The 20726-nt window shown below is 36.4% G+C and overlaps 4 protein-coding genes across 6 annotated transcripts; 2 read left to right on the plus strand and 2 right to left on the minus strand.

Moving 5' to 3' along the window:
- The first annotated feature begins 556 nt into the window (after positions 1-556).
- On the plus strand, positions 557-10917 carry LOC147874690 (uncharacterized). 3 transcript variants are annotated; one of them, XM_087344603.1, is made up of 4 exons: positions 557-845; positions 2171-2240; positions 2738-2862; positions 10853-10917. In XM_087344603.1, exons 1-3 carry the CDS (start codon positions 774-776, stop codon positions 2797-2799), a joined length of 204 nt encoding a protein of 67 aa, XP_087200729.1. In that variant the 5' UTR covers positions 557-773; the 3' UTR covers positions 2800-2862; positions 10853-10917. The 3 variants fall into 3 exon arrangements, with proteins under 3 accessions (XP_087200729.1, XP_087200727.1, XP_087200728.1); XM_087344601.1 differs by having other exon boundaries at positions 558-2023; XM_087344602.1 differs by having other exon boundaries at positions 558-1924.
- On the plus strand, positions 10868-20361 carry LOC147874691 (protein regulator of cytokinesis 1-like). The gene is made up of 7 exons (XM_087343839.1): positions 10868-10951; positions 11554-11692; positions 11749-11987; positions 12140-12292; positions 12825-12989; positions 14055-18765; positions 19386-20361. The coding sequence occupies exons 1-6, from the start codon at positions 10868-10870 to the stop codon at positions 14151-14153; spliced, it is 879 nt and encodes a 292-aa protein (XP_087199965.1). The 3' UTR covers positions 14154-18765; positions 19386-20361.
- On the minus strand, positions 15020-16549 carry LOC147874692 (uncharacterized). Its single transcript, XM_087344596.1, has 4 exons — positions 16418-16549; positions 15651-15791; positions 15356-15475; positions 15020-15205 (listed from the first exon to the last, which is right to left on the minus strand). The coding sequence occupies exons 1-4, from the start codon at positions 16547-16549 to the stop codon at positions 15020-15022; spliced, it is 579 nt and encodes a 192-aa protein (XP_087200722.1).
- Positions 18003-19390, minus strand: LOC147874693 (calcineurin-binding protein cabin-1-like). Its single transcript, XM_087344604.1, has 2 exons — positions 18603-19390; positions 18003-18123 (listed from the first exon to the last, which is right to left on the minus strand). Exons 1-2 carry the CDS (start codon positions 18791-18793, stop codon positions 18003-18005), a joined length of 312 nt encoding a protein of 103 aa, XP_087200730.1. The 5' UTR covers positions 18794-19390.
- Positions 20362-20726: the final 365 nt, after the last annotated feature.

The raw sequence follows: 20726 nt of genomic DNA on the forward strand, positions 1-20726 counted from the left end.
CAGAAGTTGAATTTGTAAGAAGCTGTCGTATTTCCCCTTAGTAAATACCGCAGAGTCTACCGGCCATGGGTAGACTCGAATTTGAGAGTTGACATTTCTTTACTCGATCGCTTGTGGCCCGTGAAGAGGAAACGTGGCGCGATTATTCCTCAAGACAAATCAGAGAACATAGGAAGGTCGGAACTGTGAGGGAAGTGTATTGGGTTCGATTTCCGTCAAGGGCGATTCTATTAACTCCGAAACTAACGAGACAGAACAATGGCGCCAGGATCAGAGTTTCTCTGCTTCGAAGAGGAGATTACGGAAACGGAGGCCTCGACTCCTGACAAGAAGAATGGTTTCTGTTGACAGGAACGCAACCGCGTTAAGAGAGCGACGCCGAGGCAAAATTCCTCTTCCTGGAAAGAATATGTTATTTCCTTTTATCTGATTCATCCCATTTCACATTCTCAGTTCAAGCTAATGCCACAGGAAGATCTTCAAAACGTCAGTCATTGTGAATCTGTTCGGAAGCAGATGGGGGGGGGGGGGGGGGGGGGCTCTGCAGTTTCACTCGTTTAGGAAGTGCGGCGATGAAGATCTCTGGCATGGCTAAACCGGACAGTCTTGATAATAGTGGATGTCCGTTCTCTGACCCAGGAGGGCTTTAAAAGTGTGCTGACCACGCATTACTTAGTTTGTATTTTCTCTATGTAAATCTGTAAAGCGGGAGGTAACGGGAATACTTAGTGATCATCACCGAGAGGGAGTTTCCAAGCAGTCGTTAACGGGAGATGCGCAATAGCAGTTGTCCTATGATCGAAAAGTGTGACTTGCCAGTGATGAGATTGCTTTATGTAAGTCAGGTAAGTGCAATGAGTTTTATGGATTGTGTGTGTTTTTCTGCAAGTGGTTTTCAGCGAATATTGCCGGCATTAATTTTGTTGGTAGTGTATTAAGTGTTGATTGCTGCATGTGCCAAAATGAAGTCTGACGAAGGGAAGTTGGTGTTGTTGAAGTACGGTCACCAGTGGGCTGGGTCGTTGGGTGTGTTATAGATGCTCGTGAAGTAGAACCTGGTGGCAGAGGGGCTGTGTAGTGGCGACATATGCAATAATCGTTTATAGTGCTTCGTTCATTGAGCTGTAGTTTACGAAATCCCACAATTACTTGTGAGAAATTATCGCGCAGGGAGAATGTCGGTGCTGAATTTGCGTGATGTCTTGAGTGCCAACATGAAATGTGACGAGGATAAGTTCGTGTTGGAAAGGACGTAGACGATTTCAATGGGTGATTTATAGGTAGACGTGCAGGTATTCAAGATTTGTGTCTGGTATCAATCTGAGCAGGGTGTCGAAGGTTGCTGTGTGCAGTAACAAATCGGCGACCGAGAGGTTATGTGATAAATGTGCGCTAGGATGTAGGCGATCTAGTGGCGAATTGTGGGTTACTCGTTTCATAGTGCTTCGTGCTAAGTTGATTGAGCTGTAGTTTATTGGGTGTGGTTGGATTCATAAATTATTTTAAGATTTTTGAGGTTATGGAAGTGTTTGGTAGTTGGTTTCTTATAGGCGACGTTGGTAGGCTCGTTTCGCCTTAATTCTTTTTCTTTATTTCCTGTCATTTTTAAGGGAGAAGATGTCAGTAATGGTATTCGCTTAATTACGTTTCAGGTGCTTATAAGTTTACAAACTGTGGAGTGGTATTTCAGGCAGCATTTGGTTCCGCAGTGCCGTGTAGTGTTCGCGGACGGGCATGTACCTCAGGGGTATTGTCGGTAGATGACAGGAGAGTTCGTCAGGGTGCGCACATAATGATCATTGAATATCCCTCGTGCTCCGCCGGTTGCGGGATGTGTTCGCTGTTTTTCAGACGTTGGCGTCCCTGCGTACGAGAAAATGGCGCAGGTCCACTGCTGTTATTGTTTCCTTCGGACGGCGTGATGGTAGGATGCTTGCCCAGTCGAGTGCAGCTTTACTCTCATATATTGCCAGGGCTTGCAAGTTTATGTGAACTGATGTTTGTCATCTTTCTTCTGTGTGAAGTACGTAAAGTGGGAAATATTTTGGTTGCACGAAAGGCCGGATTAGTTGCCAGTAGGTTATTAATGTGGTGTAGATTGCCTTCGTAGTAAGAATTAATACTGGTCTCTCAATGCGGATGTTTATTTCTGTACATGGTTTTGTTTCAGGTAGGCGTGAATGCAAGCATATGGGATACTTCAGCCGTTACGCAGTTTCGAGTCCATCATTACTACGGAGGTAGCAAGACTTTGCTCCGTTAGCTGACATGACCATTGTGCATGATGGACACAGTTCATCAGGCGATGCGATTGGGATGACCCACAGATACGTGGTGGCAGCCTCAGTTTTTGTAACTTACATGTGGAAATTCAGTAGCTGTTGATTTAAATTTGTGCAAGAGCTTATCGCAGTGAACAAGGTAGAAGTAAGTAGCTAGGGTTACAGGTTGTAATGTTGGTTATGTGGCCACCTCACCACAGTTGCACACTTTTGATTCCTAGTGACCAAGTATGGGGTGTTCGTAGCATGCCTCACAAAGCCACAAGGAAGACCTCGGGCCCTCGTGCGATTACCTTGCTTGCCGAGGAGGTGTACGGTTATAGATTCAGTGTGAGTGCCTTGTCTGTCTCAAAGAGGAGTTTGAGATCAGGGGATGTGCTGAGTGGCAACTTTCATGTGAACTGGTATCAAGGTGTCACACGAAGATATGGCAGACCAATTTGTCTGAATATCAGCGTTTCAGAAGATCAGTTGTGTGCGTGATGGGGAAGCAGCTTTTTTGGAGTTGGAGTTGTGAAGAACCAGACAGAACGAAGCACCTGGAGTGTTTGTGACTTGGATAAGGAAGTGCATTATTCAGGTATGTTAGAGAGTAGAGTTTATTTACATTCCATAGATCCTTCTTAGGACTAAACCAAAGGATGGAGAACAAGTTATTTCATACAATATACATGCACTTCAGAACTTTTGACACAAGTACAAGAACGTTTTTCACATATCAATGTACATTACCTTCAGATTCTGCAATAAAAGTATGGAAAATAAGTTTGCAAATTAATATACATAAAGCTTAAACATTTTCAGCAGAGATGAAAGCATCTACAGAATAGAAGGAGTGAGTAAAGAGGTAATCTTTCAATGCAGGCTTGAATACGTTTATATCATAATTTAGACTTTTAACTGTTGGTGGAAGATTATTAAACAACTTGATACCTGTATAGTACACTCCTTTCTGATATTTAGTAAAGTTAGCATTTGGCACATATAGATCATGTTTACGTCTTGTATTTAAATTATGTACATCTGTATTTGTTTTAAATTTATCCATGTTTTCCACCACAAATGATAGCAAGCAGAGTATAAATTCACTTGCAAGTGGAAGTGTATTAAATTTACGAAATAATTTTCTACAAGACACCGGCCATTATTCTAATTATTTTCTTTTGCATGTAAAAAACTTTATTACTGTCTGTTGAATTTCCCCAAAAGATTAATCCATTTGACAATACAGAGTGAAAGTAAGCAAAGTAAACTAGCTTTAAAGTATCTATTGTCATGAGTGGTACGACTGTTCTCATGGCAAAGCATGCAGAGCTTAATTTGGGAAAATATACTCAATGTGTTTCTTCCAATTTAAGGTACTGTCGACTTGTAAGCCAAGGAATTTGTTTGTTTCAACTTCCACAATTAATTTTTCTTCAAAACCTATATTTAATCTAGGATATGTCTTGTGCTTAGTAACAAATTTTATGAAGTTTGTTTTTTCAAAATTTAGTGCCAGTTTGTTAGCTCTAATTTATGTTAGCAAAGACATCATTCATGATATTTTCAAGATAGACCAATTCTTGGTGTGCAATAATGATATTTGTATCATCAGCAAAAAGAATAGGTTTGGATATAGAGTTTATAGTTGCCTGCAGGTCATTTATATATATGAGGAAAAGTAAGGGCCCAAGAACTGAACCTTGTGGCACTCCGTGATTTACGATATCCCTTCCTGAATAGGTATTATGATTGGTATGGGGGCTTTTAATTTCTCCTTTCTGCCTTCTATTGTTTAGGTAGGATTTAAACCATTGTCCTGCTATACCTCGAATCCCATAAAATTTCAGTTTCATTAGTAATATTTCATGGTTTACACAATCAAATGCCTTGGCTAGGTCACAAGATATTCCACCCACATGCATTTTATTGTTAAGGGCACATACAATTTCATTAGTGAAACTAAATAGAGCCTTTTCTGTTGAGAGAGTTTTTCTAAATCCAAATTGCTCCTCGACAAGGATGTTGTTTGAGTTTAAGAATTTATTTACTCTCTTGCATATAACTTTCTCAAAAATTTTAGAAAATGTTGTCAGCAGTGAAATAGGTCTGTAGTTTGAGATGCAGGATTTTTCACCCTTTTTATATAGTGGTTTTACTTTTGAATATTTAAGTCTTTCAGGAAATATTCCTACAGCCATTGAATGATTACAGAGATAACTTAATGGAATACTTATATAATCTACACAAGATTTAAGTACTTTAGATGAAATTCCATCATAACCACATGAACTTTTTGACTTGAGAGAAGTTATTATACTTTTAATTTCATTTGGCTTGGTAGGAATAAGATTAATATTTGGAAATGAATTAGGAATTGCCTTAGCCAAGAACTTCATTGCATCTTCGGTTTTTGGGGTTATGGTCTCACTGCTGTTCATTCTTTCTACGATCGTTAAAAAGTAGGTATTAAAATAGTTAGCTATAAGTTTAGGATCATTTACTCTGTTACTATTTATCATTAATGGTGGGCTTTCAATGTCTGTAGATTGTTTTCCAGTTTCCTTTTTTACAATTTTCCAAACACTTTTTACTTTATTTTCAGACTCTGCTATCAGTTTATTGTAATGCATGCGTTTAGCTTCTCTAATGACTTCAGATAAAATTTTGCAATATTTTCGATAGTTTGTTATTACTGGACCTGCTACTTAGGTAAAGAGCTCGCTTACATTTGCATGATGTTTTGATGCTTTAGTTATCCATACATTGGTTTCAGACAATCTTTTCTCTGTTTTAGTAGGAAAACTTTTTTCAAATATGCTTAAAAAGATGTTTAGAAAAGAATTGAACTTCGAATCCATATCACCACCACTGAGTAATAATTCCCAATCTTCACTACTGAGATGTTGTATAAATTCATTTAAAGTGACTTCATTCATCACTCTAGTTACCTTCTTATCATTGTAAAAGCTAGAAATAAGGTTTATGTTTTTTATAACTAATAGTTGAGCATCAAGATCAGATGGCCCATTTATTACCGGTTTAATGGAAATGTGTTCTAACCTGTAACTATCTACAAAAATATTATCAATGGCAGAGTTTGAGCTATTTTGAATCCTTGTGGGAAAAGTAACTGTAGGTGTAAGATTAAATGTTGCTAAAAGAGAATTTAGACATTGCTTATGGCAGCTTTCAGAGAGATGGTCAATATTTATATCCCCACAGAAGACAAATTCCGTTTTCAGTTTGTAAAGGTAGTCCATAATGCTGTTTAACTTGTTAATAAATGTTTCAAAGTCACCTGTTGGTGCTCTGTATATTGCTAAAAAACATAATTTAGAAAAATTTTATCAAATTGTACAGCACAGCATTCAATGTCCTGCTCCTTGCAAAATTGTACTCGCTCTATCTGGCTAAATTTCAGATTATTTTTAACAAATATACTCACTCCTCCTCTAGCTAAATTTTTCCTGCAAAAACTACTCGCTAGTGTATAATTGTCTAAATTTACCTGTAAGATATCTGGTGCTTTCAAATGATGTTCAGTTAGACAAAGAATATGTGGTAATTTGGCACTTTCAAGAGAAATTATCAATTCTTCAGTTTTTGGGAAAAGTCCTCTGATGTTCTGATGGAAAACCAGGAGATTTTCTTTCTGGGTGGTTTCTAAGTTTTTGGTTGAAAGGCCTCTAATGTTCTGATGATATAACATGAAATTTTCATTTTGATTGTGATCTAATTTTAGAACTGGCTTATTTACATTGACTTGGATATCTTTCAGGAATTTAGTGATACATTTGGGCCTTAACCTAAAAAAGGCCTAGGTCTTACACCAGTGATAACAGGAATCTTACCAGTATTTGGTTTGCTCCTAATCTCATTGGCAATGAGTTGCACAAGCTTCTCCTTACCCCTTGAGTTTAGGTGCAATCCATGTCTGGTGTGGTCATATCTATTCACAGATGACACATCAATTAATCTAATGTGCAATCTGTCCGCATTCCAAAGCGCATGCTCAAGTCTCACATTTGCACTCCTTGCCCACTTGCTCATATGAGGCCTGTCATGCCGCTCGAGAAGGCCAACAAAACCAACATTAGTATGTAAGCTTTTCCTGGCAATGCTCTCCATATCATTTTCAATCTTGTAATTTCGGTCCATGTCAAGGCTATTTCCCAGTCCTCCCACTATAATTACATTATCATCGTAAGACTTGAGGTTTTCACAGCGGTGAGTATGAAGATTCTTCATACATTATCATCCTTAGTGAAATCCTTGCTTAGTGTTTCTAGTTCCCCAACAACATTGCCAAGTGTAGCATTGGGTTTGAATATATTTGTAACCATATATTCATCCCCTAGGACTGAGTGAAGACGTTCACGTAGTCCCCTACCATGACTACTGCCTAAGAGCAGGACCTTCTTACATTTTTTATTCCTAACAATTTGTTTTGCATCTTTTTCCTTTAACTGACAGCACCTGAAGGTTCCGACACAGTCAAAGCCTCAAATTTGTTGCTCAGTTTAACAGTAAATGTCGAACCCTTACTGGAGCAAAGACTTTTGTTTCTGCGTTGCGATTTGGCCTTAACTTCAGTCCAAAGAGTGGACGAATAGTTACATTTAATATTAGAGCTGTTATCAGCTTTAAAACTAGCAATCTGATCATATGCCAAAGCCAACTCCCTCCGTAGATCCAAAATAGTTTTCTCCTGTTCCCTAACTAACCTGGCCTGTTTACACATCAAACAAAACCATGGCTTAGCTACATCGACATTATTAACAGTGATGTTGGCACATTCCCAGTGGAACCACCAATTACAGTTGTCACATAATATACCTTTACAGACTTCTTTCTGGCAGGAGCCACATTTGCCTGATAACTCATTAGATCTATTCTTATCTTAAAACTTACTTAAGTTACAAAGGCTTAGACTAAAGAGAACTATTAATAACAGTGAACAGATTGGAGATGTGGATCTAACTTATGTCAAGTTATTATATCACACTTGAACACTTCACTGCACTTACACTTAGAATCACAGAGCACTTTAAATGGAATATACCGTTTTACTGCACTTCACTTGGATTCACTTACTGTAATACACAGCACTTCCTATAATTTCACTTCACTTCACTTAAAATCAATTTATTTATTTTTTAGGTTAGGCCTAAATTAGTTTGATTTATCTGTAGCTTAAAGATATGTAATGCAATTAGTACAGTAAATAAAGCATAAAAGCTAAAAATAACTAATATAATTTATAACACAGTTATTACAAAAATATGTTACATTAAATTGCAAACCATGGGTCTGTAAGTGTAAAAATTCCCTTATTGGTAAACCAAATACTTTTAACATATGTTTACATTGAATCTTTATAGTTATGAAAGTACCAGAATATGCTAGTTAGAGAGTTTTAGAATATGAATAAGAACTTATAAAGACGGAGCAAGTAATCACACGTACGTATGTAATCTATGTACGTACGTACGTGTCATTACAACACAATTCCGTCTTGAATTGGGCAGAATATTTTGAGACTCGTGTAGAACTCGAAGGTTCATTACCGTGTTCACAAGAGCTGGAGTTCACTACCCACCTATGCACACTGCTAGACCCTTATCTTGAGCCAGGAAAATCCACTTATCCCCACACCCAATGATTGTAAGTAGCTGCGTAGGGTTGCATGTTCCTTAGGACTTTTAAATCACTTGGGAAGAAAATGTGTAGAGACTAAAATCTGTCCTCGTTTTAGCTCTAACCAGTATATGAAATGAATCTCATGCACATGCGTTGGGGTTATATGCACCTTGGGTTGAGACACTGATGTAGGATTTAATAATGTGGCTTCTATTCGCTGGCTCAGGTTAGAATCATGTCGCGTGAATTCATAAACATTATGGCAATGAATCTTCAGGTCCCATCAAAACGTGATATTGTTCTTGGAGAGCTGGGCATCAGGTACTTTGAGTCCTGTTTCAGGGAAGGGCATATATGGCCTAGAACCACGTATTTGAACTTCTTAGTTACCTTAGACAAATATTTTTACAATGTAGAATATTCCATTAAAGTCAAATAAATTTGTAAAACAATATAAAATTTAGGTTAGAGAGTTCTCAGTGTGCTTGCTTTTGTATGCTTTCTTCTCTTTTTGATTATCGTATAGAAACTTTTCATACATAAAGAGTAATACATAAACGCACCTTGCTGGCGTTTGAAACCACAGATTATTCGAAACTTTTAAGTTATCGTCGTTGAAGAATGCAATGTTCTGTAATCTGTGGTTGATGACGTCAGGTACAGTTTAAATTCTGCCAATGAAAGTCTGTTTCTTCAACCAATCAAATTCTTGCCTCTCAAGGTATTTATATAACGTGCAAGCGAAGGGCGAGTCTTATAAGATTTTATTTTGTATGATGTGTATGTAATGTAAATCATAAATATGGACAGTTTTATTCCTTCTAGGTAAGTTGATGTTCTTATTTCAGTACTTTTGTGAACTATCGATAAACCGTTCTGTAATATGTATTGACACTTGCAAATATAGACAAGGTTTAAATTGCATTGTGTGTAGTGTGTAGAAATAAATGACTGGTAGGCATGTCACTTTGCTGGATCCTTCATTTTTCACTTTGTGTAGAAGATGCCTGAAAAGGTAGTACCAGCAAAGAACAATGTTTCGTGTAAACTCTGATACCAAAGGCATGCTAGTGATCTATCATATTCGGCAGTTTTGGAAACTCAAAGCAGATGCTAACAGTATACTATGGGACTAGTATAAATTATGCAATGATAAAGTAAGTGTATGTCCTGTTTGTTATTATGAATAAAGCATGGTGTGTATGAAGAAAAATGGTTGGTTTTGGAGTGTCTTGCTTGTTATAACCAGTCTGCTGATGAGAAGTTCATTGAGTGCCTCATTTCTTTAGATTACAGCAAATGCTAGTGACACCGGGCTTGTGGTAGCCCATATTAATGAGGCTGATTACCCAATTCTGCAAAAATCTACACTTCACTTGAAGTTTAAACCAAACTTTACTAACTTCCTCATAACTTGTATGTAAAATATAGGTAGCAGGTTGAGATTTGAGGCTATTTGAAATATTGTTCAGTGTGATAAATAAAAATTCATGGAAAAGCATTTTCTTATCCAAGAAATATAAATGAATGGTTTCTTCCCATTCAGCTACTGTAACGATGTAAGCACAGCAGTTAATAATACTGTAACAACATATATGGACAAATCTTTTATGGTTATTAGTTATCAGAATTATTTGTTTTTGTGCTGCTGTTTGTGATGCACAGAGAGGGCAAGAAAATATTACAATGGTTACTGAATTTTTAAACATAATCAACTAATGAAGAGAATGTTAATTCATGTGATTGTTAGTTGTGAGAATTGGTGCAGGAATGAATTCTCAGAATCTAAGTGATTTATGTGCACATGAAAGAATTGCAATGTAATCAGTGACATACTAAAACAGATGTGTGACACATATGAAATTTGTGTGAATACATTTATAAGTGATTTGAGGAACTTCTTTCACAGGGCTTAAACATTGTTTCTTCCATTTATTTTTTCTGAATGTGACGCCTAAAAGGGACACATTGTTTTGGTTTAGTTTTGTGATATTTTAAAATACATAAATTAATGTAGGGTTGTGGTTGTTGTCTCTCGCTCTCTCTTTTTTTACAAGGAAATTTTCTGTATGTGAACAGTTGTTTATTACTATCCCAAGTTATCTGAGACCTTGCTAGGATATTTTAATGGATGTTGTAGACGTAAAAATTTTCACTTCCTCCTCATTATACAGCTTGTGTATCGACAGAAGTGTCTGAATCTAAGACTTTAGTTCTGTTTGTGGCATAGAAGTATTACTTTGGGACTCATCAACAGAAATGTCTTCTATTTCACTGTCTGTCAGTTTTGTGTGCCATAATAACAGGATAGTAAGCATGATGCATGTGTTCACAGCTGTTTGCAATATCCGTCCAAATACAGGCATAATATATTAGCACTGTGATCATTGAAGCCAAGGAAGTATAAAAGAAATCCACGAGAGTTAGTTCCTGTCTGTGAACTATTGGTCACTGTTTCTATTTAGAAATGGGAAAGAAAAAATAGAAAAATGACATGAAATAAATTGCGATAATTCATACACGCAAAATTATAACTGCTATAGGTAAAGTTAAGATGGTATATTTTTGGGGCAAAACAAAACCCAAGTTAATATGGGGTATGAGTAGGGGTAAATTTTGATCCATATCAAACAGTTACTAGCAGGTACCAGTTTACATAAAAAACTGAAGTGTCAAGTACCAAGTAGATACAACTTCAAACTTACAGACAGAACATCTTTAATATCGCTTCACTGTGATAATTGCTAAGTAAGTGCTAAAAGTGTGGGATATGTTAAGAAATCAGTGTAGTTTTTTTTTTTTTTTTTTTTTTTTTTTTTTTTTTTTTTTTTTTATTGCACTTTGCAGTTTTAAAAAAATGTTTTATATATTTGGGATTTTCAACAGTGTTTCACTGAAATTTCTGCCCATATATGATTTTTATTTCCTGTTTGTGGCTTTTTCAGGACTTGTTTGAGAAAATGTTAGAAGAGGAGCAAGGAAACAAGAAGTTGTTTGTGATAAAGATTGAACAGCATCTGGAAGAGATATCAGAATTGTGCAAGGTAATATTAATAACAATTTAAATAAATTTTTGTCTGTTATAGTGCAGAATCCATTTAACAATAAGAAGGGCAAAACAAAATTTATATTTTCTGGGCTGCAATACAAATTGTACGTTGTTCTGCTATAGAGAAAGAGAAATTATTTTAATATTGGCTGTTTTATAAATGGTTAAAAATGGAAGTAGGCTTATGAGGTCACCATGTTGTGTGTAAATATTGTCAGAATGCTTAATACAGGGCCCTCAAATGGTGAATCATAACAGCTTAAAAAATTCCACTTTTTCAAAGGAAAATGGTGTCCCCCTGAAATCACTATTTGGTTTTATGGTAATAACTTAGTGAATAATTTGGTATGATGATAGATCATGAACATATTCAAAAATTCCGTATGAACTATTATTTGTATGTTAAAAATTATAAACATGGCAGTGGTGCAAGATTTTGAGGTTATGTAATACAAATTTAATGCAGACATTTGTAATAATTCCTTCTCAACACAGTAATAACGATAGTCTTTAGCATCGTCACACAGAGGACCAGCATGCTGCATCTGTTCTTTTTGCTTTGGCAAGTCTGTCAATTAATGATTTGTCCATATTTAGGAAATGAATATGGAGATGTCTGTAACTGGGTTAGAAAATCTGCCATTGTGCAGTGCTGAAAGGACACTGCGACACCAGTTGGGCGAATATCGCAAAATAAAAGTCGCGTGCATGCAGATTGGCAGATCTGCAAAGGAAGGTATGTATTGTTGCACAATAAAGGGAATAGGATTATTTATTATTACTTCATCACAGCTGTCAACATGCCATATGATTTAAACAAGGTTGTGGATGTGTCTTCCAAGTTGTCGGATTTGTCAATAGATGCCTTGAATTGGAATTTTGAAGTTAATTTCTCTAATTCTTTCATACAGGAAAAACTGCTTTGTGATGATCTGGGTATTGAGCCACAGACCGGCTTTACAGATCAGTTTCCCACTGAGCAACGACTTGACGATTTTGAAACTTACATTACGGAAAAAGAGAATGAAAAGGTGAGCGTATTTCACATAAATATGTCATCAGTGGCTGCCAATCTAGTTTATCAAGTTTTGTGTGGGTTTTACTGTTTCTTATTTTTGTCTCGTAATGTGTGTGGAATGCTACGAATTTATCACTGTAGAAGTCGTATTCTTTTTAATTTCAGCAACGGTTGATGCAGTTGTATCAAGAATCCCAGTCGGCTATCATTGCCATTATGACCGAACTCGCGATTGTTCCAACACAGGAATTCGAGAAACTTGCATGTGGAAAGGATGCGGCCTTCAGACCAACTAGGGAGAATATGGCTGCACTGAACGTACGTAGCTTTACTCTCTACTTGTTAATTTAAGCAGTTCTTGATTTGGGAATTAGAATTTTTTAAATAATTTTCAAACCTGCAGAAATATTCTTTAACCCAGTATTAGGCCAATACAAGATGTGGTTTTAGAACTTCCTAAATATTTTCCTCCTGCTGGTTGGTCTTATCTTTTTCTCTGCTGTGGGCAATCTCATTACTTCGACATCTTTCCAGTGTTGTATAAAATTTGTAATTCTTCATTGTGTGTTTTTGTGCATAAGAGACTTTATTGTGTTTGTCCATCTAGGCCTACTCTGTTTTCAAGGAAGACTGTGTTTTTTTAGTTCCCATGGAAAAAGTTTCAATGCCCCCCTGGGGGGTGGGGGGGGGGGGTAGCAGCTCCCTCTTAAGGAAACACTTCACTCATTTTTGTGTTATTTCCTGTCTCAAAATCTTTTTACCTCCAGGGAGATTCTCACATTGCATTGGTCCTCAGGCTGTGGCATGAAGATTAGCTACACGTATCAAACATTTTATATCCATGTTGCAGCAATTACACCAGAGGTTAAAACAACAACTGGAAGATAAAGAAGCTGAAGTCGCTGAGTTGCGTGGAAAAATCACGCAACTTTGGGTCCGTCTCCCTGAAGAATTCAGGCACAGAGAAGACTTCTTCTCTACTCATCGAGACCACTCTTCTGCTACTTTGGAAGCTGTATGTATAACTTCTGTTCTTTAAGAAAATAAAATGATGTTCTATACATGCCCCTGTAGCACATCTGGGCGAGGACAAAAGAAGCTACCTTAATGTATAGCATTTCCCTTAAGAGCTAAGCCCTATTGTTAAATCTTAAGGTAGGTCAATGTCTAATGGCACTACCTGTAATAACCAGGTTGACTGATGGCCTTTGAGACCCCTTTGTTACAAAATTTAGGCTTGGGTCCCAAAATTAGGGGATCCAATCAAAAGCAAGGATGTGCTGCAGGTACCCCTGGTTTTGGAGATGCTTCTAGGCTCTTCCCTTTTGGACATAAAGTAATTCCGTGGCAAACTGCTCAGCCACAATTCGGCCTATTAATTGGATATTGTACCAAATTCTATAACTACCAAAATTTATAACAAATTTGATAAAATATATTGGGACTGCATACATCGGCAGAGGCGAGGTGAAGAAGTGTACTTGGGTGATTTAGCAAGTTATATAGACAGTGTGAACATTTGTGTACAGTTTAATTCCAATTTATAACAATAAAGCTGGGCTTGTTAAAACCTACAACTGTGTCATAAGTCCGAGCGTCCGCTGCATCACCGTGAGTCCGGCCGTTACACTAACCTGAGTGTATAGACGGCGTGTTTTATCGGCTGGAGCTACCCTGAGCAACCATCTCTCGTGGACACAAGAGGTCCACTGGCGCCCAACAAAATAACCAAGAACAAATTAAAAGGGAGATCGGTTACAATATCTTCCCCTTTCTTCTTCCATTTATTCATTACATGTCTGTACGTCCTTTCCTCTGTGTTTCTTCTCCATCCCTGTTATTTTATCATTCTTACCTCTCATATTAGAAGCACTTCTAGAAGCTGCATAATGGTAGCAGCTCCTGTAAACTAGAATGTTTTGAGATCTAGCATCATTATGAAAAACTGTTAGGTGCCTCCGGGAGCACAAACAAAACAGTCATTAACTGTATCTTATTGTATATATTGATTGTTCTTGTGTTTGTATGAAGTAAGAGGTGTCCAACACTTCATACAGTTTTAACATTTTCATAATTACAGTTGAAGGATGAAGTAAAGAGATGCGAGGTACTGAAACGCCAGAACATCAAACGCTTCGTCGAGAAGATTCGAGAAGAGCTCAAACACTGGTTTGATTAGCGAAGAAGAGCGCGCGCAGTTTCGACCATATTCTTGCGAGCGTTTCACTGAAGATCTCTTGGAACTACATGAACTTGAAATCCAGAAGTTTCAGGCTCACTATGAGCAAAATAAGTAAGTGATTCGTGAGCATCAAATTTTTGGAGTGAGCAAATAGTTGTAATGTATGACTTTTTATGCAGTTTGGAATGCAATGTGAGTGCGGCAGAATATAGAGAGGCACTCTATCAGGGTTTGATGATACACACAAGAGTCCTGCTTATTGGGGAATGAAAGCAACTGGAGGAGTTCATTTTCATAAGATGGTGGAAATGACATTTGAGGAGGATGGTTATGATCACTGCTGTCATCACGAAAAATTCCACTGTCTCTTCATCGCCTGAAACTGGGAATTTTAGCTCACGTCTGTATTCTTTAACACATGCTCTCAGCTTATATACAGAATCTCCCTGGAGGTAAAAAGATTTTGAGACAGGAAATAACACAAAAATGAGTGAAGTGTTTCCTTAAGAGGGAGCTGCAACCCCCCTTCCCCCACCCCCCAGGGGGGCATTGAAACTTTTTCCATGGGAACTAAAAAAAAACAGTCTTCCTTGAAAACAGAGTAGGCCTAGATGGACAAACACAATAAAGTCTCTTATGCACAAAAACACACAATGAAGAATTACAAATTTTATACAACACTGGAAAGATGTCGAAGTAATGAGATTGCCCACAGCAGAGAAAAAGATAAGACCAACCAGCAGGAGGAAAATATTTAGGAAGTTCTAAAAACACATCTTGTATTGGCCTAATACTGGGTTAAAGAATATTTCTGCAGGTTTGAAAATTATTTAAAAAATTCTAATTCCCAAATCAAGAACTGCTTAAATTAACAAGTAGAGAGTAAAGCTACGTACGTTCAGTGCAGCCATATTCTCCCTAGTTGGTCTGAAGGCCGCATCATTTCCACATACAAGTTTCTCGAATTCCTGTGTTGGAACAATTGCCAGTTCGGTCATAATGGCAATGATAGCCGACTGGGATTCTTGATACAACTGCATCAACCGTTGCTGAAATTAAAAAGAATAGGACTTGTAGTGATAAATTCGTAGCATTCCACACACATTACGAGACAAAAACAAGAAACAGTAAAACCCACACAAAACTTGATAAACTAGATTGGCAGCCACTGATGACATATTTATGTGAAATACGCTCACCTTTTCATTCTCTTTTTCCGTAATGTAAGTTTCAAAATCGTCAAGTCGTTGCTCAGTGGGAAACTGATCTGTAAAGCCGGTCTGTGGCTCAATACCCAGATCATCACAAAGCAGTTTTTCCTGTATGAAAGAATTAGAGAAATTAACTTCAAAATTCCAATTCAAGGCATCTATTGACAAATCTGACAACTTGGAAGACACATCCACAACCTTGTTTAAATCATATGGCATGTTGACAGCTGTGATGAAGTAATAATAAATAATCCTATTCCCTTTATTGTGTAACAATACATACCTTCCTTTGCAGATCTGCCAATCTGCATGCACGCGACTCTTTTATTTTGCGATATTCGCCCAACTGGTGTCGCAGTGTCCTTTCAGCACTGCACAATGGCAGATTTTCTAACCCAGTTACAGACATCTCCATATTCATTTCCTAAATATGGACAAATCATTAATTGACAGACTTGCCAAAGCAAAAAGCACAGATGCAGCGTGCTGGTCCTCTGTGTGACGATGCTAAAGACTATCGTTATTACTGTGTTGAGAAGGAATTATTACAAATGTCTGCATTAGATTTGTATTACATAACCTCAAAATCTTGCACCACTGCCATGTTTATGATTTTTAACATACAAATAATAGTTCATATGGAATTTTTGAATATGTTCATGATCTATCATCATACCAAATTATTCACTAAGTTATTACCATAAAACCAAATAGTGATTTCAGGGAGACACCATTTTCCTTTGAAAAAGTGGAATTTTTTAAGCTGTTATGATTCACCATTTGAGGGCCCTGTATTAAGCATTCTGACAATATTTACACACAACATGGTGACCTCAGAAGCCTACTTTCTTGCCTACTTCCATTTTTAACCATTTATAAAACAGCCAATATTAAAATAATTTCTCTTTCTCTATAGCAGAACAATATTCCAGCAAACGTACAATTTGTATTGCAGCCCAGAAAATATAAATTTTGTTTTGCCCTTCTTATTGTTAAATGGATTCTGCACTATAACAGACAAAAATTTATTTAAATTGTTATTAATATTACCTTGCACAATTCTGACATCTCTTCCAGATGCTGTTCAATCTTTATCACAAACAACTTCTTGTTTTCTTGCTCCTCTTCTAACATTTTCTCAAACAAGTTCTGAAAAAGCCACAAACAGGAAATAAAAATCATATATGGGCAGAAATTTCAGTGAAACTGTTGAAAATCCCAAATATATAAAACATTTTTTTAAAACTGCAAAGTGCAATAAAGTGTAGTTTAATTTGTCCTGTGATAATTGGTGCAGTAGCACTATGGTTATAGTATTGCGTTTTAGGGGGGTTAAAAATGTTATTACATTTTTGGGTTATTTTTTATATTTCCTTTTGGTATTTTAATGTTGGGTTTTGTGTTAATTGTGCGAATGAATTTTTATTTATGAATTGAGTAATGTATTTTTGGTATTGTTCTATAGATAGTATTATAATGGTTTTACCTTTATCTGCCTGCGTAATTGTTAATTTATTTTGTTGTAATTTTTGTTTAATACTTTTTATTATTTTCCATTCATTGATATGTGTTTTATTATATTGATCGTTCCTTTTGTTTTGTTTAATTAGGTGTTCAATTTTATTAGCTACTATATGTCGTATATGGTCTTGTTTTTGTATAGGAATTAAATTTATAGCAGTTTCTGCTTCTAGTGCTAAATTTATGATTCATGTTTTTTGTTTGTGATGTAGGTTATATTTTAAACCTTTATTTAGTAAATTATATTCGTCTTGTGTGAATTGGATATTAGTTAAATTTTTTATGCGATATGCGAAAGGGTGTGGTGGTTTGTTTTGTTGAAATTTGTTATTATATTTGTTTCTTATTTTGTCACGTAATATTTTTATTTTCTTATTTTGTTTTTGATATAATTTTGTCAATTCAGTTTTTAATTTTTGTGTTATTTCATTTTCTATGTCTATCCATACATCCTTCCATATATTTGCGGCTTCTAAATGTTTTTTATAAGTTAATATGTTTAATTGATTTTTCTTTTTATATAATTGTTTAATTTCTGATTTTATATATAATGTTTCTGCTTTTTGTTGTATTATCGTTATATTTGGATTATTTCCTTGTATTTTTATTTTTGCATAGTTTGGTGTTATTTTTGCCTTTAAACATATTTTGTTAAATCTAATATTAGCGTTGCACTTTAGTACCTTTTGTTTCAAATTTAAAAATTGATATACGCAATTTATTTGACTGTTATTCAATTTGTATCTTAATTGCGTCATGTTTGTGTTATATCAATACATATATTTATTTTTCCAGTCTATACACAAAACTTGTTTTAAAATAATGTTGTTAAAATTATTTGTAACATTTACAATATAAATTGCATTATGTTATATTTTATGGCGCTTTTCTGTGTCGTGTAATATTACATTTATCAAACATTTTAAAAGGATATTGTAATCTACAAAATACATTTAATATAATAAATTCCATTAAATTAATAAACGAACAAGGATTCAAGGAAACATAATGAAACGATCAGTTCTGGAATTTGTTCATTTCAAGATTTTATCAATCTCCACCACTGACACAGCAGTTCAGGAATTACCACTGGGTCTCGTTTAGGGCCGACATCCTACCTCCCAAGAAAGTCATGAGCAGTAAAGAGAACCGAGATGTGGCCTGGCAAATCCTCACTTTCACGAATCTCCTGCTCCTCATCCGAGCCGGAAGACGACTTCCCTCCCTCCTCCTTCCTGTCACAAGAAAACGCTTGTCACGTGTCAGCAGCAGACAGTAAAACCACAGTTTACACAGTCAGTTGGTTTCATGCAAAATAAGTACAGAAACATAATGAGAAGTGACAGACCATTTGTCAACTTCTTCTGTTTAGGTTGTTTCTAAAGGCTTTTGTTTTTTAAAGAAAACTTTTCTTCAAGGGGCTGAATAATACGACTTGCTTCAGGTGGTAATTAAAAACAGTTATGAAATTCTCACTGCTCTTAGGGAAAGATAGCGAGCGTGATTGTTACATAACTTCCATAGGTTTTATGCCGAGCCAGACAATAATAAGTTCTGAAACACAGGGCAGCATTCCAACTGGAATATTCATGAGTGATTGAGGCTCCAGCGAATGCAATATGTAACATATCAGTATGGAACCTTTGTCCAAGAAATTTAGATGCTAAAGTTCAAAATTTATTACATAAAGAAAGACGCTCCGTGCAATACTCACTGTTGCAGGATCTGTTGGAGCAGAATCCACGGACAGATAGATTCTACTGGCATCTCCACAGCTGTTTCTGGGGCATCCAGTTGGTGACACACTATGTGGGTCAAATTTTGGACCAGGCGGGCCAATCTGCCATTTGGAATATTATCGACTGCAACACCACATGGTACGCGTGAGGAAGAAAAGCACTTCATACAGCATTTTGGTTGGAAAATCTGAAGGAAAGAGACCACTCACAAGACCTAGGAATAGAAGGGAGGATAATTTCAAAGTAAAACTGAAGGAAACAGAGTGGGTATGGACTGGATTCATCTGGCTCAGGACTGGGACCAGTGGCAGCCTCTTTTAAACACTGAAATAATCCTTAGGGTCCCATAAAGATCGGAAATTGACGAGCCGAGAGACTGATAACCGCGTATAAATGATCTTTATTTGAAGACCAGCCAAGTGCCAGAAGAGATATGAAGCCAAGGGTATGATAACGCGCTGCTTGGTCTAATGTTTCTGTATTTCTAACAACAGAGCCCAATGATGATAATACTGAGCAGTTTCATCCCTTTTCACATCCTGACAACCTAGATCTTGTTAGAAGTACAAACATCAGGTTCTTTGCAAGAAAAATAATTATAATGAGGCATGTTATTACATTATTAAGTAGGAGTTTGGTGTACTGTGAATATTGATGCTACTAATACTAAGTTTGCTTACATAATGTCCTTGCCGCCTTTTGCTAGTATGCTCATATTGTAGGTGTAGATGTATTAAATTGAATGATACTTGTTATAGGAACATCTGGAAGTGTTAAAGCAACAAGAGACATGCAGAAGCTCCATGGTCGCAGGTCACTGCCTCCGTGAGCGTAACACCCCTGCTAGAACCCTGTCTAAAATACCTTCAAAGATTTTACTGCCACGTAGCACGAAGAAGATGTCACAGGCACGAGTAACACTCCTGAAACCTCTGTGGAAAAATGTTGCAGCTCAGGGGTCTTCATCAAGACTGCAAACTTCCTGGGGCACACCGAAAACCCCAATGAATCAAAGAGGCACAGCAGTAACGTGCCATTTAACGACTCGTAGATGACAGCTCCCGATAATTATGTGATTTGTGGTGTGAATGTCTTGTAGAAATAGTTCCCTGTTAATATATTGTATATTTGTTGCTTCCTCTTTAGGGTAACTTGCTAAGACTACGGAAATACTGTCTGTGAAATTGAGTAGATGTCATTTGAAATTAGTTGTGTTCTGTGGTGGTATGATGTTTGTCGGTATAGGAATATTTTATGTGAAGTGCAGTAATGCATATATTTAATTTAAAGTATTGTAAATTTTGACCTCAGCGGTTTGTAACTTTGTTCACACACTGGAAATACTGCGTGTTCTTCCTGACCATTTTTTTTAACATTTTGTGTAAGATTCCTGGACAGTAATATTTTTAAACTTCATAGTGTGTTGTCCTTACTAACATTAATTGTGCTGGCTTTTGTTGTTTTTAATTCTTATATGGAGAGTATATTACTTGTTACAACTTTGTACAACAGAACGTTCTCCTCAATTAATTAACTATGAAAGACTGCTGGCTGAGATATTATTTAATGACTTTGTGTTTTTAATTGTCCATTTTAATATGTTAAGTACTTGTATGATATAGATTAGTTTTATACTGTTGAACTTGCTGCAAAGTGCAATTATTTTTAACATTATTATATATAACTATATGTCATCAGTATTGAATTTGATAATAAACAATTAGTATTCTATAAGTCTCCTTACTCAACATTAAGGTGTACTGTTTGTTTGTTTGTCGTCAGTGTTCCGACTGGTTTGATGCGGTCCTCCATTTTCGCCTATCTTGCGCCAATCTCTTCATTTCCACACATTTTTTGCAGCTCACATCCTCAAAAATCTGCGTCACATATTCCAATCTTTGTCTCGCCCTACGATTCTTCCCTTCAACTGTTCCTTCCATTACCAAATTAACCAATCCTGGGTGCCTCAGAATGTGTCCTATCTCTTCTTCTCGTAAGATTTTTCCATATTCTTCCTTCACCTATCCTCATTTTGTACTTTATCAGTTCACTTAATTTTCAACATCCTTCTATAGCACCACAGTTCAAATGCTTCAGGT

This window comes from Zootermopsis nevadensis, unplaced genomic scaffold (genome assembly GCF_977971745.1).
Source record: "Zootermopsis nevadensis isolate Lab colony 2312 unplaced genomic scaffold, Znev_1.0 Znev_ptg000007l, whole genome shotgun sequence".
NCBI lineage: Eukaryota > Metazoa > Arthropoda > Insecta > Blattodea > Termopsidae > Zootermopsis > Zootermopsis nevadensis.

Bases quoted from the DNA above. Each gene is read 5' to 3' on its own strand.
- LOC147874690 (XM_087344601.1), top strand. From the start codon at position 1,793: ATGATCATTGAATATCCCTCGTGCTCCGCCGGTTGCGGGATGTGTTCG. The intron at 2,024-2,170 runs GTACGTAAAGTG...GTTTTGTTTCAG, and splicing joins TCATCTTTCTTCTGTGTGAA to GTAGGCGTGAATGCAAGCAT. The intron at 2,241-2,737 runs GTAGCAAGACTT...TCTGAATATCAG, and splicing joins AGTCCATCATTACTACGGAG to CGTTTCAGAAGATCAGTTGT.
- LOC147874691 (XM_087343839.1), top strand. From the start codon at position 10,868: ATGTTAGAAGAGGAGCAAGGAAACAAGAAGTTGTTTGTGATAAAGATT. The intron at 11,693-11,748 runs GTATGTATTGTT...ACTTCATCACAG, and splicing joins TGGCAGATCTGCAAAGGAAG to CTGTCAACATGCCATATGAT. The intron at 12,293-12,824 runs GTACGTAGCTTT...TCCATGTTGCAG, and splicing joins AGAATATGGCTGCACTGAAC to CAATTACACCAGAGGTTAAA.
- LOC147874692 (XM_087344596.1), bottom strand. From the start codon at position 16,549: ATGATTTTTATTTCCTGTTTGTGGCTTTTTCAGAACTTGTTTGAGAAA. The intron at 15,792-16,417 runs GTAATATTAATA...GTCCATATTTAG, and splicing joins AGATGTCAGAATTGTGCAAG to GAAATGAATATGGAGATGTC. The intron at 15,206-15,355 runs GTGAGCGTATTT...TTTTAATTTCAG, and splicing joins CGGAAAAAGAGAATGAAAAG to CAACGGTTGATGCAGTTGTA.
- LOC147874693 (XM_087344604.1), bottom strand. From the start codon at position 18,793: ATGAAGTGCTTTTCTTCCTCACGCGTACCATGTGGTGTTGCAGTCGAT. The intron at 18,124-18,602 runs GTGAGTATTGCA...TTCTTGTGACAG, and splicing joins CTCCAACAGATCCTGCAACA to GAAGGAGGAGGGAGGGAAGT.